General features: G+C 42.2%; 1 protein-coding gene across 7 annotated transcripts in view; it reads left to right on the top strand.

Annotated features, from left to right (window-relative positions):
* TNRC6B (trinucleotide repeat containing adaptor 6B) overlaps window positions 1-17,993 on the top strand; it is a 158,616-nt gene that overhangs the window by 81,486 nt on the left and 59,137 nt on the right. For all 7 annotated transcript variants that reach the window (XM_073000133.2, XM_073000136.2, XM_073000134.2 and 4 more), the window contains 2 exons: window positions 7,697-7,784; window positions 14,119-14,140. In XM_073000133.2, the coding sequence (XP_072856234.2) occupies window positions 7,697-7,784; window positions 14,119-14,140 (110 nt within the window). The remainder of the gene's footprint in view (window positions 1-7,696; window positions 7,785-14,118; window positions 14,141-17,993) is intronic.

The following is a 17,993-nucleotide window of genomic DNA, read 5'->3' as shown; positions in this document are numbered from 1 at the left end:
ATAAATGTGTCCTTAATTAACATTGTTAATGTTTAACTTATATTAGATCAGTGGTTCTCTACATTGGGTAACCAGGTATTCTTGGACTACAGCTCCCAGAAGCCTTTAGCTATGCTGGCCAGGGTTTTTGTGAGTTGCAGTCCAAGAATACCTGGGTTACCCAAGATTGGGAACCGCAAATTTAGATCATAAATTTTGCAGTCAGATTTTAGATGTTTTCCTTATTATTTGCTGTAGCAGGGGTAAACTACTATGGCTCTTAAAAGTGGCTTTGGACTCTTTATCTCCCATGATCTCTCACCATTGGTTGCGCTAACTAAGGCTGATGGGTGTTCTAGGCTCCAAAACATCTGGGGAGGGCCACATAGCATATTCCATTTATATCAGAATGCTCCTGCCCAAAAACAGATTGTCACATTAAAAGATAGAATGTAGAATAAGTAGTCAGTTTATTTTGCTGTCTTAATGGAGACAGTAAATTGCTACTGAGCTTTCCATTTGTACAAGGGTTTCCATTGTCACTGTGCTTCTTTCTGTACATTTTGTTGCACTATTATTTCACATGGTTGTTAGTTTTTTAATGTGGGCTCTGTGCAGGTGATAATAGAACCCACATTGCTGAGGTACTCTGAAGTGCATCATATTTTCAGGAATGATGCTCCACTGTCCCTTTTCAAATCCAGCCTGGGAATTGGCTATCCCTGACTTGTACTGGATTTTGGATGTAAAGAACAGAGAAAGGGCATCTCCTCACAAGCCTGATGACAAAACATTTCTGGCTTGTTACTAATGCAATTTGAATTAATGAACTTCTGTACATTCAAAAATAGTTCTTTTGAAAGCTACAATAAGGTAAAAATCCTACAGCATAATTATTCCGGGGTAGTGATTCTGGACATTATTTGATTATATTTTTAAAATGCATGCCATTTAAAGATGTTTCTAATTATATTAAAATTGCCCATATGCAGAAAGTTAAGTTAAACTATTATAAGTAAACTTCACATCAGTTCTGTCCTGTTATATATTAATGTTAAGAACCTTGCTTATCCATCTTATCTTTTTTTCACCCCTGTGATGAGCAGGAGAAGCACAGTGGGTGGTATCCAGTATTATGCTGGTAGCAGTGAGTTTGTGGAAGCTCATGTTTTTATTTAGATTTATATTATTCAGTCATTTAAATAATTAATTTATTATTGTATTTTATTCATTATATTTGTACCCCACCCATCTAGTACCTAAGCACTACTCTGGGTGACTAGCGGCAATTAAAACAAAACTACCCACCCCAGCCCACAAAGACATAAATAACTTAATCCAGACCAAAACAGTAATAATCCCAAATATAAACTAAATCTAAAGGCAATGTCTAATCAAGAGCAATAGTTAATGGACCCATGAATTTAATTTCTATCCTGCTTTCTTCTGAGAGAGAGCACTCCTGAAAATGGGTCTCTGAGTGTAGGGAAATTGCATGAAGGGATCTTCTACTAGCTTAATGTTAATGACGTATCAGTAATCTTCTCCAAATGAAACTGAGATATGTCTGACTGAAGCCAGGTCTTCTCTAAATATAGTTCCTGCTGTCATGCTAGAGAGACTTTTCTGACCACTGTTGTCACCTGGGCATCTAGGAAAATGAACTGGGTCCAGAGTATTCCCACAGTTGTTTATCTGTGTAATAATCATATTGGTTATACATTAGTTCCAATGTTACAATTTCCTCTTCTTGGTTTGTGGGACTAGTGGGACAGCTCAGATGTGTTAACTACTTCTTTGTGGCCTCTGTGAATGCACACAAATGGGTTTTACTGTGCCTGCGCAGGACTTCTCGGGAATATTCTAGAGCTTTAAAAGACGTGATTAATAGGAGGTTGCCCCATGATGCGCATGCTCCGCCCACCCATAATACCTCAGTTCCTTCTAGCTGCTGCAAAAATCCAACTTCTATAGCGATTATTAGAGCAATTTTCTGATTTTCTCCATCTTACAGTTTTTTGATCTTACAGACTACCTTATGTTTTCGATTCCTGGATTACAGATGTTATCAGTTTCTCACTTACAGACGTTTCCCTGTGAGTTGTTTTTCTTTCATCTCTCCCCCCCCCCCCATTCCCACCTTCCTGCCCTTTTTATGGCCTCTTCAGGCCCATTCAAGCATTGTACGACGTGTGCCAATAAAATTCCTTTTACTGACAGCTACAGTCGTTGCTTGTTCTGCCTGGGCGAAAGTCACCAGACCCACTCCTGTCCGGAGTGTAAAAGATTAACAATGCTGGCTCTTAAACTCCGACTGCAATGACTTCAGTCCCATTTGTGGGGAAAATCCTTAACACCCTCAAGCTATCTAACGAGTCCCACGATGGAGCCTAACTCCACTCCAGTGCCTCGGTCTGAGTCTTGTCACCCACCAGCTTCAATTACTCCATTGCTGAAAGCCTCTACCAAGGCTTCCAAGCCGAAATCCCCATCAACATTGACCTCGAGGTTGAAGTCGGCTTCGCTACAGCCTGACCTGATAAGACGCAAAAGGAGAAGGACAGGGCTAAATAAAAGAAAGCTAAGCAAATTCCTAAGCCTCACCACCCTCGAGCCTCCGGTCATTCAGATTTCCCTCCCATCTCCCATCTTGGAGGAGTTGTCTAGAGATATACCGGACCAGGACTCTCATTTCAGAAGCGGGAGAGTCAATACTGCTTACTTAAGCTCCAGCCTCGTTATCGATACCGAGCTTGTCTCCAAGTCATGGCCATTCTGAGGCTGATGTCATATCCAGCCCGGCCTCGGCCCATTCTAGCCCTGTTTTGACCGGGCAGACAACTGTCATCCATCTCTCTAACTTGGAGGCATCAGTCTCGCAGTCCCCTCCGTGTAAAAGGGCAGCGAAGCAGCACCATGTTTCCCCGTCTTCTTAGTATCAGGAGGTAATCGTGTGCTTCTTCGGTGCCATCAGCGTCAACATCGCACCCCACAGCTGCTTTGTCTGGATCCCAATCTGCCCGTCATGTCCCAACACTGATCCCTATTTCAACTGCTCGGGCCCATCAATGCTCTCCTTCACCAACTCTCTCCATCTCTGGAAATTCTTCTGTTTCAGTAGCTTCTGAACATGATCCTCCCTCTGAAGCTTCCAGGGAGTCTCCGTCGAATTTACCAACACCGAATTCGGATGTTGCAGATCTTCATCCTCCATCCCCCTCTGAAACTTTACCTCTTATTCCCAACTCATTCTTCAGATGGCCAAGTCATTGAAGCTTGATATCGAGCAACCTCCCCCTCCTAAGCATGACCTCGTCTTTGACAATCTAAATCAGGCTAAATCCCCTCTGTTGAGTCTGGCTTTCATACCAGCGATGCTGGATCTTATTAAAGAATCACGTGACAAGCCGTCCACCTCCCTCCAAGTTTCCAGATGGATTGAGAATCACTATCAAACACACGGTGCCAACACAGCTCTCCTTGTCAAACATCGTGCTCCAAATTCTATTATTGTCCAATCTAATCAATCTCACGCTGGTAGCCAGTCAACAGTCATCCCCGGTAACCGAGAGGTCAGAAAATTGGATGTTCTTGGCCATCGTTTATAGTCTTTGGCCTCATTTGTGATGAGAGTTTCCAACTATCATGCGGCAATGGGTGCTTATCACAGGGATTTGTGGAACAAAATACTTCCTGTCCTTCAGTCTGCTCCCGAGGAGATCAGGACCAATGCGCTCAATACTCATCTAGAAACCACTACTCTTGCTGAGCAGCAGCATCTTGTATCTCGCCATATGGCTGATGCTGCCTCGAAGGCTTTGGCTTCTGCCATCTCCTTCCAAAGACATGCTTGGCTGCGCTCGGTGGGAATCAGTGATGCTAGATCCCGCATTGAGGATCTTCCATTTGATGGACTCAGTCTTTTTAACGAGAAGACCGATGAAGTGATGGACAATCTACACTCCAACACTCCTTATATTCAGTTTTATCCAGACAAAGTTGTCTTGTACCCGGACATCACCTTCCTCCCTAAAGTGATTTCAGATTTCCATGTTAATCAGCCTTTGATTCTTCCGACATTCTTTCCATCTCCCTGTTCTGATGTTGAGCGCATGCTCCACTCCCTTGAGGTTTGTCATGCTTTAGCATTTTATGTTTCCAGGACTAAGGATTTTCACACTTCCCCTAGACTCTTGGTGTGCTTCCATGGCCCAAGGAAAGGTTCTCTGGCCTCTTCACAGACAGTCTCGAGGTGGATTGTCTCTGCCATTACTTTGGCTCATGACTTGGCAGGCAAGGCTCCACCAGATGTGCTAAAAGCACACTCTACAAGAGCAATGGCCACTTCCACTGCCTGGCTGCGTGGCGTTGAAGCCCCCAACATTTATCTAGCAGCCACTTGGTCAACTCCCTCGACTTTCATGATGCATTATCGTCTAGATGTCAGGGCCAAGAAAGAAGCAAGTTTCGGAAGGGTTGTGCTGACTTCATTGTTGGCTTGATGGTCCTCCTTCCGGTAAGTGAGCTTGCTAGTCACCCATTTGTGTGCATTCACAGAGGCCATGAAGAAGAAAGAGAGGTTACTTACCTGTAACCATAGTTCTTCCGCTGTTCCTATCATGTAGTTGGGGGCTTGTGAAAGAAACCTAAGAGGAACACTTCATATGTTTCTCTGTCTTCATCTTCCTCCCCTTCTTTGTCATCTGCTTTATCTTCCCTCAGAACTAGAAGGAAGACAAAACACAAGTCACATCACTCCTCATATACCTTATCACCATGAGCGAAATGCAAGCATGTCTATATTACTGGAGCAAGTGCTGGCAGCCATAGAGATGTACCTTCTACACACTATTGTCCAGCTAAGGGCACAGGTTCCCAACTTTTGGTAATACAGGTGTTCATGGACTGCAACTCGCAGAAACCCAGCCCAGCACAGCTGGTGGTGACAGCTTGTAGTCCAAGAACACTTGAGTTAAGCAAGGTTGGGAATGACTGACATAAGGAAAGTTCTGTCTCTTTGGCTTCTTCACTATGTGCGACTCCTTAGCCTGAACTACATTGTGAGTGGAATTCTGACTTTGAATTGAAGCCAGGTGAAGTACCTCACCCTGTTTGGGGGACGGACGATCACTTGTTGGCCCCGCTAAAAAGCTCTTCTCTCTGAGCTGTAGCAATAGATCATCTCAAGATACCTTTCGCATATGCCCCAATGGCAACTTCTACTTCCAACACAGTGATCCACAAAGAAGGTGGTGACTTTGTATTGTGGATCATAAGCAGAAGGCAGCTTTCAGACACATACATGAGGCTTCTGCTCTGGTCATTCGCAGTTCTATAGCTAACTTGCTTGAATGCCAGGGCTTCCATCTTGAGGGCTGAAACTGTCCTCCCAGAGTTATCAGCGAACATGCATACTTTTCAGGAGGGTTTCAACAGACTAACATGGGTGGCTGAATTTCATGAGTGACTTATCCATGAAAATAGCCCAGTTGTGTTCAAGAGTTGTAGCTTTTGAGTTGTTTGTATGGTGAAACCTTTTTTAGCCACAATCTTTTCCTAGGTGTATGTTATTTGGAGACTTCTTTACTCCTACTTTTTGGAGTCTAAAAAATAAAACAATCCAACCTCCAAAGAGGAGTCTCGTCAAACAAAGAAAAATATACAGTCCTTTTGATCCAAGGATATATCTACTTCCCAAGGGACTATCTATTTCTTTATCCTGCCACTGGACTCCAGTCCACTGACTCCAGTCTGCAGGTGCAGGAGCATAGTGGTCAAGGGATGAATCAGTCAAAGCCTATAAACTGGCTGGAATTGTGGACAGTTTGCTTGGTCCTTCTGGAATTTGCTTCCAGCTTGGAAGGCAGGGATGTGTTGCTCAGAACAAATAACTTCATGGCCTGGACATGTATCAGTGAAAGGGTTCATAGTAGAGACAGGAATGAATCCCCGGTTTGGCAGTTTCTGCTGGTTTGTCCATTGGGCCAACAAGTGTTCTGTGGTTCCAAGCCCAGCCTCCTCTAGTAGGCACCCACTCAGAAGCAGTGCCTGGGAGAGGCGGGGCAGGGAAGCCTCTGAGTGGGCACCTGCCTGAGTGGGCGGGGGTGTGGAATCACAGAACACCTCTTGGATCAGCGGCCTTACCCACTAGTTCATTCCCATCTCTAGTTCATAGTCACTCAGCCTGTCAGAAGGAGGTAGACCTCATCCTTAGATGGTTAGAGTACGTCAGTGCAGAGTGTCTGAAAGGGAATTAAATGTAGAGACGGATTGACTGAGTAGAGCTAAGGACTATTTGAGGAAGTTGCTACTTCAGCCATGTGTGCTTTGTTGTTGACTGGGGGAAGGGGTATGCTGATGCTTGTTCTGTGTGCCATACGTACCAGTGTTCTTCTCCTAGTATTTGTATCTGAGGAGAGGATTTTGGTGTGAGGATGGCAGGTAGGCTGTTAATATGCCTTCCTGCTTATTTTTCTGCTCTCCAGTGTTTGAAAGTGAATATGGCTGTTCCAAGTTGCTCTGTGGTAACCAGGTGACTGCATTGGGCAGTGTTTTGGGGCTGGCAACTCACCTTCCTCAGGAAAAGCAATTTTTCTAAAGGGCGACTATATTTGTGCCTCTGGTGGTACAATGGTTCCGTTTTAGGATTTGAAGTTAGTGTTCCAGGAACATCTGCTTTCCAAACCTCTGTACTTGCTGCCTCCCAAGATTGTGCCCCTTTAAGGTGTTTTTTTTCTTGTAGTGGTAATGTCAGCCAGAAGTGTGGGCAAATTGCATGGTGGTGGTTGTAGATTTTCCGGGCTGTTTGGCCGTGTTCTTAAGGTTTTTATTCCTAACATTTCACCAGAGACTGCAAAATGTTAGGAAGAAAAACCTTAAGAACATGGCCAAACAGCCCGGAAAACCCACAACAAGCGTCAGATTCCGGCTGTGAAAGCCTTCGAGAACACATAAAATTGCATGGTCTTTGTTGGGGATGGGTTGCGCATATTTCATCCTGGTAGTCGTACTTAGTGCTAATCTTTTCTTTTTGCCAATATAAGAAAAGTTTTTGCTAGAATTCAGGCTATTGTTCCTCCATTTGGATCATTGCAGGGAATGAGAATGACATGAATTTGATGTGCCTAAACACCAGGTGATTAGATAGCCTGCTTCCTCGCACCCACCCCTTATGAGCCTAGGGACCAAGGAAGATATAAGTGTTCTGCAGCTCCATTGGCTGCTGGGTAATGGTGTGTATTGTTTGGTTTTCTACCTCAGGGATAGACCAGTGCCAGAGGGACTTTACATATCAGGTGTGTGGAGCAATTACTTTGAGTTATTTGAATTCTTAGTCCCTGCTTGAAGACATTTGCAGGATGGCCACTTAGGTCATCCCCTCTACATTCATCTGATTTTATTAAACTGATAAGTACGCTTATGTGATCCACTTTGGTGAAAGGCTACTGCAGTACTGTATGTCTTCTGAGTCACCTACCCACTCAAGGAGGGATAGTGTATCCCTCTTGTATCTAGTTCCCTACTTAACTTAACAAGAATAGGAGGTAAGACTTAAATCATGAAAGCTCTTTCTACTCAGCAGACACCCATTTCAAAACCCATTCGTTTTTGAGGGTTTCTCACCAGTTCTCAGATAGTAACTGCTATTTCAGAGTTTGAGTTTGGTTGAAATAAAGTAAATGCAGAGGTATAAATTTCAATTTTAAAACTTTAACAGAGAGAAGGAGCAAGAAAAGGAAGAACAGTTAATGGAAGACAAGAAAAGAAAGAAAGAGGATAAGAAAAAAAAGGAATCAACTCAGAAGGTAAGCTAGGTATTTGTTTCCTAATTTTATGGCACACATATGAGAATCAGCATAGTTTGGTTAATAGACAATTTACTTGCAGTGACTCTGTCAAATTCTCAAAAACACAGGAAGTTAACTTTTTGTAAAAAAATTAGGGTTTTTTTTAAACATAGACGTGATAAAGGGTGTAGCCTGTGTGGAGAATTGCTCTTACTGTTGTGTTTTCTATTCAGGTTTCACATTTAAAGCGGAGCTATTTTAGTGTTTTTCTTGCTATTAAATCTTGAAACATTTTGGTTGATAAAGGAACAGTGTTAACGTATATGAAGAAGAATCTCTGGAACAGGTTTACTTTGTGCATCTTGTTAAAACCAGTCACTTTCCTGCCCCCCACCCCAAAAAAGCATATGAAACAGCTTTAAGGAAATTGTTTTAATTAAGGTCAGCACATTCGTAATATTGCACTTACAGTTGGATTAGGAGGTTTCTTGCCGTCCAAGACTAAACCAGGAAAAACGGTAGACCATGAGCCCTAACAATAGGGATTGCATATCTGACTGACCATCTCCCAAGAAAAGCAGTAGATGGAAGACAAATTTGCAGGACCTTACCACTCTGCTTCGCAGCACCTGTGTGAACTATCACACTACATTACTCAGTAATAATTAGATTGCCATCCTGATACAGTTATGATAGAATTTCATAGCAGAAAGTTTCCCATTTCTTTCATGAGATTCTTTAGAATATGGATGCCCCAGCATCATTTCTAGAGTTGGCTCTTTACATGTAGTAGAAGCACTAGGTAAGCAGCAGTCTTCATAATACTCTTTCCAGTGGCAGAGACTGCAGGATAACCTTTATCATGTGAACTCTGAAAAGAACTACTGTGGTCACCTGCGAAATATTATTCAGTAGTTACATTGCCTCAAAAGCAGCTCAGGACATGTTCTCTTTAATTTTCTACTTTCCTAACCCTGTTTATACAGATAGTAGCTTTCATGCTAGTTCAATAACAAATCATTTGCAAGAATCCCTCTGATTCAAAAGTTTATTTAGTCATACCATCCTGTTTTCAGCTGTGATCGTCCAAATACTTCTATAGGAAGCCCTCAAACAGAACAGAAAAGCAAGAGCTTTGCCTACTCTCTCCAAAACCGGATTTTCAGAGGCAATATTGAATGCTAGGAAGTTCCAGTTAATTGTAATGGCTGATTGTTAGTAACAGAATTCTCACATATGAATCTATCAGTCAGTCTTAAAAGATACTTGTCATAGTTGTAAGTTATGGCTCTTAATTTCATGTTACATATTGTGTGAAGTACTTTTTCTTTTCTTTTCTTAATATTTTAAATTTTGGTCTGTCTTGCATCTGTTGCCAGTCATTTACATTGGGTGGCCTTTCAAGGTGTACCATTACTGGGGCAGAGGAAAAAATTATGTTTCTACTTTGTCTGTAACATTTATAATTTTATCATCTATTTATATAAATATGTTCCATTTTGTATGTTCTACTGGAGGCAGGTAGGGCCTTTACTCATAAGACGAATATTCAACCCTTGAATTACGCTTTGTATTTTTAATTTAAAGTAGATCTAGGTTGACTTTCTGAAACTGGCCAAAATGGTTTACAAAATAATATTTATGTGAATGGCTGAAATCCTGTTGCTTAGCATTGTAGGTTGCACTAGAGTACATGCATTAATAAGTGGAGTTTTGATTAAACAGTCATCTAGAAGTTCAATTGATTCAAATCAGCCAACTCTTGTGTTGCGTACTATGCTAAACAGGATTTCAGAAAATAAAATTTAAATAATACAATAAAAACATCACTCAGAACTATTAAAATGATATTCAGGAACACATTAGAGAATGTTGATCAATGGCTCTAGACAGAGTGTGTTTCAGGGCTTAGAACTAACAGGGTATAGTCCTTTTCTATATGCCTAACAGATGGCCTCCGTCTTCAGAAGGGCATCTTCTGCTGATCTTAATAAATGGCCTGATCTATTTGGTGGCAGGCAGTCCTTCAGAGAGCCCAAACCTAGGTTGCATAGAGCTCCAGAGGTGAAAACAAACATGTTAAATTTAACACAGAAAACAATTTTCAGGCATTGTGGAAACTTATACTGCTGGAATGATGTAAATAATACTGTGCTGTTACATTTGCACAAGTGAACGATCCAAAGTTTTCAAGGGTAGGCCACTCATAGAGCACATTGCAGAAGTTTAAATGTGTCCTTTTTAACTTTGGATGTAGGGTGCTGTCCGGAGTAGATGCTTTTATCTTTTTCAAGCACTTCTTGCTCATTAATAGAGCACTAACAGCCTTTCATCCTGCCCAGGCTCAACTTAACTGAGCAATTGTTCCTTTAAAAATGTTTGTTTGTTTGTTTCCATTTCTGTACTGCACTATTAATGTTGTCACTCTCTTGAGTGGCTCACAATATACAAAAAACCTCCATACATTAAAAATACCATATAAGGGATACAAAACCACACAATTAAAATACAGTGGTGCCTCGCTTAACAATGTTAATTGGTTCCAAAAAACCCATCGCTATGGGAAAACATCATTAAGCGAAACACCATTTCCCATAGGAATGCATTGAAAACCGGTTAATCCGTTCCAGTGGGAACGGATTACCGTCCTTAAGCGAAAATCCCCATAGGAAACATCGCTAAGTGAAACAATGTTTCCCCCAACGGAAAGCCATTCAGAAGCATTGCAGCCGGCTGCAATGCTTTTGAATGGCTTTCCGATCTCCGTTTTCGCTCATTTTTAAGTGTCTTAAAATGTTTGAAACCTGTTTTAAATGCTTGGAATCGGTAGTGCACCTTGTGAAACCTATGCAAACTTAATTTGGCTCTGTTTTGAGTCTTCCTTAATTTTTGGTGATTTTTTGTTTTTCCCCTTTAAATGCATTGAACGGACAAGGGGGACTACCGATTCCAAGCATTTAAAACAGGTTTCAAACATTTTAAGACACTTAAAAATGAGCGAAAACAGAGATCGTTAAGTGAAAATCCCCCATAGAGAACATCGTTAAACGATGCGGAAAATTCCTCCAAGAAACACATCGTTAAGTGAATTCTTCGTTAAACGAAGCAATCACTAAGCGAGGCACCACTGTACAATAAATCCTGTTGCTAGATAAAACTATCCTTAAATAAAAATACATAAATTAAAACATATTTGCATATCTCAGAACATTATTCAGGCTAGTAGAAGGCAGCTTTTTATAATTTGGGCTTAGTTAACTTTCTAAAAACAGAGAAGGATGATGCCCAGTGAACGCCCTTAAGAAGCTTATTCCAGGGGGAATGGCCCATGACTGAGAAAGCTTGGTTTCTAGTGTTAGCTTTTTTGCTGTTGTGATACTTAATATCCAGTACTGTGAGGAATGTGTGGGACATGTAGCTATTTTGTGGGAAATACGTTCTGCCAAATATCAAGGTCCTAAACTGTTAAGCGCTTTATAAGTAATGACCAGCACTTTAAGTTGAGCGTAGAAACTTAACAGAGAGCCAGTGAAGGTGTGCTAAGACTATGTGTGTGTATTCATATTTGCTAGTACCTAATCAGTCTGGCTGCTTCATTTTGAACCTGCTGAAATTTCTGGACTGACATCAAGGGCAGTCCAACATAGAAAGCATTAAAATACTCTATTATAGATACTACAAACACATGAACCACAGTTGTTAGGCATTTCTTATCCAGATAGAGACGCAGTTAGGCAATCAACCAAAATTGATAAAAGGCACTCTTAACCTTAGTAGATATTTGCATCTCTACGGAGAGAGCTGGGTCCAAGGATACCCATAAGCTGCGAACCTGATCCTTTTGGGGAGTATAACCCTATTGAGGCCAGGTAAATATCCCTCTAACTGGTCTGATGATCCTCTCAGCAGTAGGATCCATCTTACCTGGATTCAGTTTCAGTTTATGACCCTCGTCCGTTATGGATGCCAGGCAGCACTTAAGGACCCAAACAATATCACCTGCAGATCAAGAGAAGGAGAGAGAGAGAGAGAGCTGTGTGTCATCCACATATTGATGATAGTGAGTTCCAGATCTCTGTATGACTTCTTCCAGCGGCTTCATATAGATATTAAAAAGAATTGGGGAGATTTCCAATCCCTGAGGGTCCCTGCTAACTGAGGTCCCAAGGGATGGACAGTGCCTCCCTAAGCTGTATCATCTAGGATTGGCCCTTGAGGAAGGATTGAAACCACTGCAAAATGGAGCCCCCAAGTCCCAGACTCAATAGCCACCCAAGAAGGATACTGTAGTCGATGGTACCAGAGACCAGAGAAAGATCCAGGAGGACCAGCAGAGTTACATTCTCTCTGTCTGCCTTCCTCATGAGATTGTCTTTTATGGCAACCAGTACTGTGTCAGTTCCATGGCATGCCGTGAACCATGATTGAAATGGATCTAGGCTATCAAAGAATGCCTGCAAAATGTTTTGTTTGATCTTATTCTTTTGGGACAACAGTGAAAGGGGCATTTTCCAGATACCCTGCTCTGTGTCACTTCTTCCCTGATCTACTCTTTTCTTCCTCTGAAAGAGGGCTTATTGGAATTACTTAAAACAGGATTCTGGTGCACCTTTTTGCTCAAGTGGTTGAAAGAACAGGCGTTTGACTTGATAAAATATATCTCTTCAGGAGGTGTACATGGAGTAGTCTCTTAAATGTGTCTGAACATGACCCTCTAGTTTTCTTTTTGGCTTTTTAGGCTCTGCTTGTACTCCGGAGTCAAATAAGTTAACTTTTGATAGTTAACTAGATTAGAATAAGTTTGGCAGAGTGATTTGTGGAACCTTCTTGTTTCCTTTGATAAGGGTGTACTTCATTCTGTTTTTCTCAGTTATAATGGGTCGCACGATGATAGGGATGATGCATATGAGCTCTTTAGTGTACAAGAGAGATTCAGCTATGTTGGTGCAACCAGAAAATTCACTTTCTGCTTTCATTGTTATATACAGCAACTCTGTACCAATCAAAATTGGGGATAGCTCAGCAAATTCTTTTAAGAGGCAGCTGAAAACATGACACATAGTGATCTTGGGGTTTAGAAGTACTTAATTGTGTAGTAGAAGGTTCAGGGTTTATTCAGGCATTTGTCAGAGCACAACAGTGTAAGGGAACCCAGTAATGTGGGTTTTCTGGAAAATAAAGAACTGGAAAAATTTCCAGTGCTCCAGATAATGCTAACCAATATAGCATGTTCGTTTTATATGTCTATTGAGGACAAATATACCATGTATAAAACTCATCCAGACCCAAGCGGAAGCCAACTGCAGCATATACAGGAGGAGGTTGACATGCATTATTTTTCAGTTGCCCCATGGGCAACTCAGCACTGTAAGAATAACTTTAAAAAGTTTTTATCCATCTAAGATGTTTAATTGCAGTACAACAGTCCTGACAACAGCAGGTAAACCTGGACATATATAATACAGAAAAAATTCTATGGAGAAATATAATATTGGAAAATTTTCAGAATCTCTCTGAGAGTCCACATCTTTTGAAGGAATCTACTACAGTAGTGATATATTTTATTCTAGCCCTAATAGGCATTTTGAGTAATCATTAAGTAATAGAATTCAGATCATTCAAAATAAGTTTTAATTCCATTCTGTGTTCAGCTGTGTCCAAAGGTATCAGTTTGTACCTTACCCTTAATCTAGTTTTTTGATATGTGAAACAATGAACATTTTAACTTATGTCAGGTAATTTAAACATTGTCAGTAATTATATATGTGTGAAGCCTTTGTTTCTACACATAACCTTTCTCTTTCTGACTCTCAGACCAGTCATGCTTATGCCTCTCAGACTACAGAATGCTCTCTCCTCTCTCAGGTTACTTTTCTCAGAGCTTGGACACAGGGTTTGCTTGCTGCATTCTGTATTTCTTGGGGGCATTCTAAACCAAATGCCAAAGTTTATTAAATTATAGTACATTTCTGAACTTTGGAACAAAGGTTGGAATAACTTGACAGAATAATGGAGCTAAATACTAACCACATGGATTGTGTGTGTATATTTTGCACTAGACAGAATTAGTGATTTTGTTAACTTTGCCCTTCTCTAAATCAGTTAAGCAATTTGGTACACTCCAGTCATTCTGGATTGCAGCTCCCCTAACAATTTACCATTGTGTGTCAACTGGGGCTTATGGATATCTTAGTCCAAACCATTTGAAGGGCACTGGGATGCCTCTGTTTGGTCTGAAGCATGGTTTGGAAGACTAGGAGCATTCTGTAAAACATGCATGCACCTCTTTAACCTTAAAACAAGTTTGAAAATCGGCACCTATTTTTATTTATACTTATCATTTAATTTACAGGTCACAGATCAAAAAACCAAAGGTAAGGGACTTTAAATTTTTCTAAAATTGTAACTCTCCTACTGTCTGAGCAGACATTTTTTTTCTGACAGAATTCCTGTACCCTTCCTTGAGATGGATGCATCCATACCTCCAGTATTCAGCAATGTTTTATGAGAAAAGCATGGAGTACAGTATTTTTCTTCTACTACTTTTTGGGAAAAAAAGTTATTGGCTTGTATTTAAACTTTGGGGAATGGAGGAACTTTGCATTAAAGAGACCTGATAAAAGCACACTTTATTTCCTATACCACATATAGTTTTGCAAGCTCATTTTATTTTGGCCAGAATTCCCTTGTGGTAGTAATGATAATAGGCTATGGTTCTTCATAGTGGCCTCTGTGAATACACACAAATGGGTTTCTTCTGTTCCTGTGGAGGACGTCTCGGAAACTTCTAGAGCAGTGGTGTCGAACTGTGGCCCTCCAGATGTTCTTGGCCTTCAACTTCCAGAAATCCTGGCCAGCAGAGGTGGTGGTGAAGGCTTCTGGGAGTTGAAGTCCAAGAACATCTGGAGGGCCACAGTTCGACACCACTGTTCTAGAGCTTAAAAAGAGTAACAATTAAGATTCCCCCCCCCAGGGCGCAAGCTCCACCTCCTCAACCTTCCTTTCAGTTCCTTTTTTCGTCGTCATACGATGTTTTTTCTTTCCCGCCTTCCCCCCAGAACGTTTGCCCTTATTCCCCCTCATTTTATGGCCCCTTGGGAATTCAAGAGGTGCTCCATTTGCCTCCGCAAAATCCCCCTAACCAACGGACATGACAAATGCTTGTTTTTCATCGTGGTCTTCTGTGAATGCACACAAAAGGGTTAATCCAGCGCCAGCGTCGGTCCTCTTGGAACATTCTCGAGCTTTAAGAGAAAAGTAACAAGTGTAAGGCTGCCTATACTGCGCATGCTCCGCCCACCCAAGCCTCAGTTCCATTTTTCCGCCTAGCGATTTGGAACCTCTCGCTTTGAGCTCTGTTTCTATTCGTCTTATTTCCTATATTTTTCTGGTTTTTCGACCCGGACTGACTTTTTATATTGAGCAAACTCTATATCCCTTGACATGGAGTGGTTTTTACGACTTCGCTAACATTTTTTCCCTTCAATTTGGCTGCCTCGGTTTTTCCCGCCTTTTTCCCGCTCCGTAACAGTTACCCATAGACTCTTATATCTTATGACGTCTGGCCCATTCAGTCGTTGCGTGGACTGCAAAAATTCCCCACAAGGACCTGCATAATCGCTGCCTTTTTTGTTTGGGAGAAGCCCACCTTACAAAGTCTTGCCAGCATTGCAAAACCTTCACGAAGGCAGCACTGAAGGCGAGACAACAGCGTCTCAAATATCACCTTTGGGAATCTATCTTACCTGCGCCTCAAAGGCATCCACATCTACCCCTACATAGACGACTGGCTGCTGGTCTCTCCATCCAGAAAGCAGGCCCTAAAGGACACAAGATTCATTCTTCGGTTACTCCCAAAGTTAGGCCTCACCATCTACATGAAAAAAATCACACCTCAGACCATCCAAGGTGGTTCATTACATAGGTGCTCGCCTAGATGCAACCAAGGCACGGATCTTTCTACCCAAAGAAAGAATATTAAAAATTCAGACAGCTCTAAGAAAATTTCAACCGAGGGCTCGCGTAACAGCAAAGCACGCCCAACATCTGTTAGGCCTCATGGCTTCCACCACCTCGACCCTATCTCATGCACGTCTCAAACTAAGGTCTCTGCAGTCTTGGTTTCTTGCTCTATTCGATCCAATGACAGACAGTCCACACAAGCGCCTTTGTGTAACTCTAGAGCTTGACAAACAGCTCCAGTGGTGGAGTTACCTTCCACACTTGAAAATAGGCAGACCTTTCAAGCCACTACAGCTTACAGTTCAAATAACCACAGATGCAAGCCCAACAGGCTGGGGAGCACATTATGGCCAACACAGGATACATGCCCTCTGGTCCTCCAAGGAAATCAGCCTCCACATCAACCATCTAGAGATGATAGCTGTTATAAAGGCACTCCGGTCCTTTCTTCCCATGGTACAAGCTCGTGGTGTTCAGGTGATAACGGACAACACCATGACCATGTACTATATCAACAAACAAGGAGGGGCTCGCTCACAATCGCTACTTTACCTGACCATTCATCTTTGGGAGTGGTGCTACCTCCATCATATATTCCCAGTAGCCATACATGTGTCCACAACGGAGAATGCTCTAGCAGACCATCTCAGCCATCTTCCACATCAAACACACGAATGGGAACTCAATACCCAAGTGTTCCACGATCTTTGTCGCCAATGGGGAACTCCTACTGTGGACATCTTTGCGTCTCATCGAAATGCACCAAGTATGCATCCAGAACCGAACTGGGCAATGACTCGTTAGGGGATGCATTTATGATACAGTGGAATCAGGGCCTTCTCTATATGTTCCCCCCTCTTCCTCTAGTACAGAGGGCTCTCGTGAAACTTCGTTACTCACCTACGGGAGTAATCTTCATAGCACCGTACTGGCCTCGACAAGTTTGGTTCCCAACACTGATGAGGATGTGCTCAGAATTCATGAGACTTCCGATAATACCCGATCTCTTGACACAGGATGCAGGCGCAGTCTTCCATCCAGAGGTAGAGACACTGCATCTAACAGTATGGAGGATCTCCCTGAGATCAAGGAGGTATTAGACCGAGCTAAAAAGCCGTCCACTGCACTGTTATACACTCAGAAGTGGAAAAGTGTTCTTAAGTTTACTGAGGACAGAGGTCTTGTACCATCCCCTGTGTCTCTGTCTACTTTGTTACAATACTTACGTTATCTGTTTGATTTCAAGTTGTCCTTATCTACTATTAAAATTTACCTGGTGCAGTTATCTCCTTTCAGCCTAAGGATTCTACTTCGTCACACTTTTTCTCCCACCAAACGGTTAAGGCCTTTCTTAAAGGACTCACTAATCTCAGGCCTCCAGTTCGACCACCAGTTCCACAACGGTCTCTCCAGCTAGTTTTACACACTCTTACCCGTCCTCCCTTCGAGCCTATGGCTACCTGCGACCTTAAACTTCTATCTCTCAAGGCTGTGTTTTTAGTGGCTATCACGTCTGCTAGAAGGGTAAGCGAGCTTGCGGCCCTTCGCTCCGACCAGCCGTTTCTGCAGTTTTTCAAGGAAAAGTTCAGTTATATCCAGATGTTTCCTTCCTCCCTAAGGTTGTTTCCGACTTTCATCTCAGTCAACCGTTATCTCTCCCTACTCTGTTTCCTGAACCAGCTAATGACACTGAGCGTATGCTCCATACTCTTGATGTCCGGAGGACTTTAGCCTTTTATGTCTCCAGGACTAAGGACTTTCAAGCCTCCAACAGGCTTTTTCTGTGCTATTTTGGACACAAAAAGGGTTTACCTGCAGCACATTCTACACTCTCCAGGTGGCTTGTTTCCACGATCTCCCTTGCCTATGAACTCCAACATAAGTCTCCGCCTGAAGGACTAAGGGCTCACTCAACCAGAGCCATGGCTTCTTCTACTGCCCTACTCCGTGGCATTGATGTACCTGAAATTTGCAGAGCTGCCACTTGGTCTAATGTCTCAACGTTCATCACTCACTATAGACTAGACCTCAGGGCCAAGAAGGAGACAAGTTTCGGGAGAGCAGTGTTGACATCTGTACTCCAGTGACAGCCCACCGTCTGGTGAGTAAGCTGTCTAATCACCCTTTTGTGTGCGTTCACAGAAGACCACAATGAAGAAAGAGGGGTTACTTAGCTGTAACCATGGTTCTTCAAGTGGTCATTCTGTGAATTCATACAATCCCGCCCAGCCTCCCCACTATCTGTCACTGTCGGTATCTACCTCA

Source organism: Pogona vitticeps, chromosome 5, assembly GCF_051106095.1.
Source record: "Pogona vitticeps strain Pit_001003342236 chromosome 5, PviZW2.1, whole genome shotgun sequence".
NCBI classification, from domain to species: domain Eukaryota; kingdom Metazoa; phylum Chordata; class Lepidosauria; order Squamata; family Agamidae; genus Pogona; species Pogona vitticeps.
The sequence above is the reverse complement of the archived record's forward strand: the minus strand, read 5'-3'. Positions and strand labels throughout refer to the sequence as shown.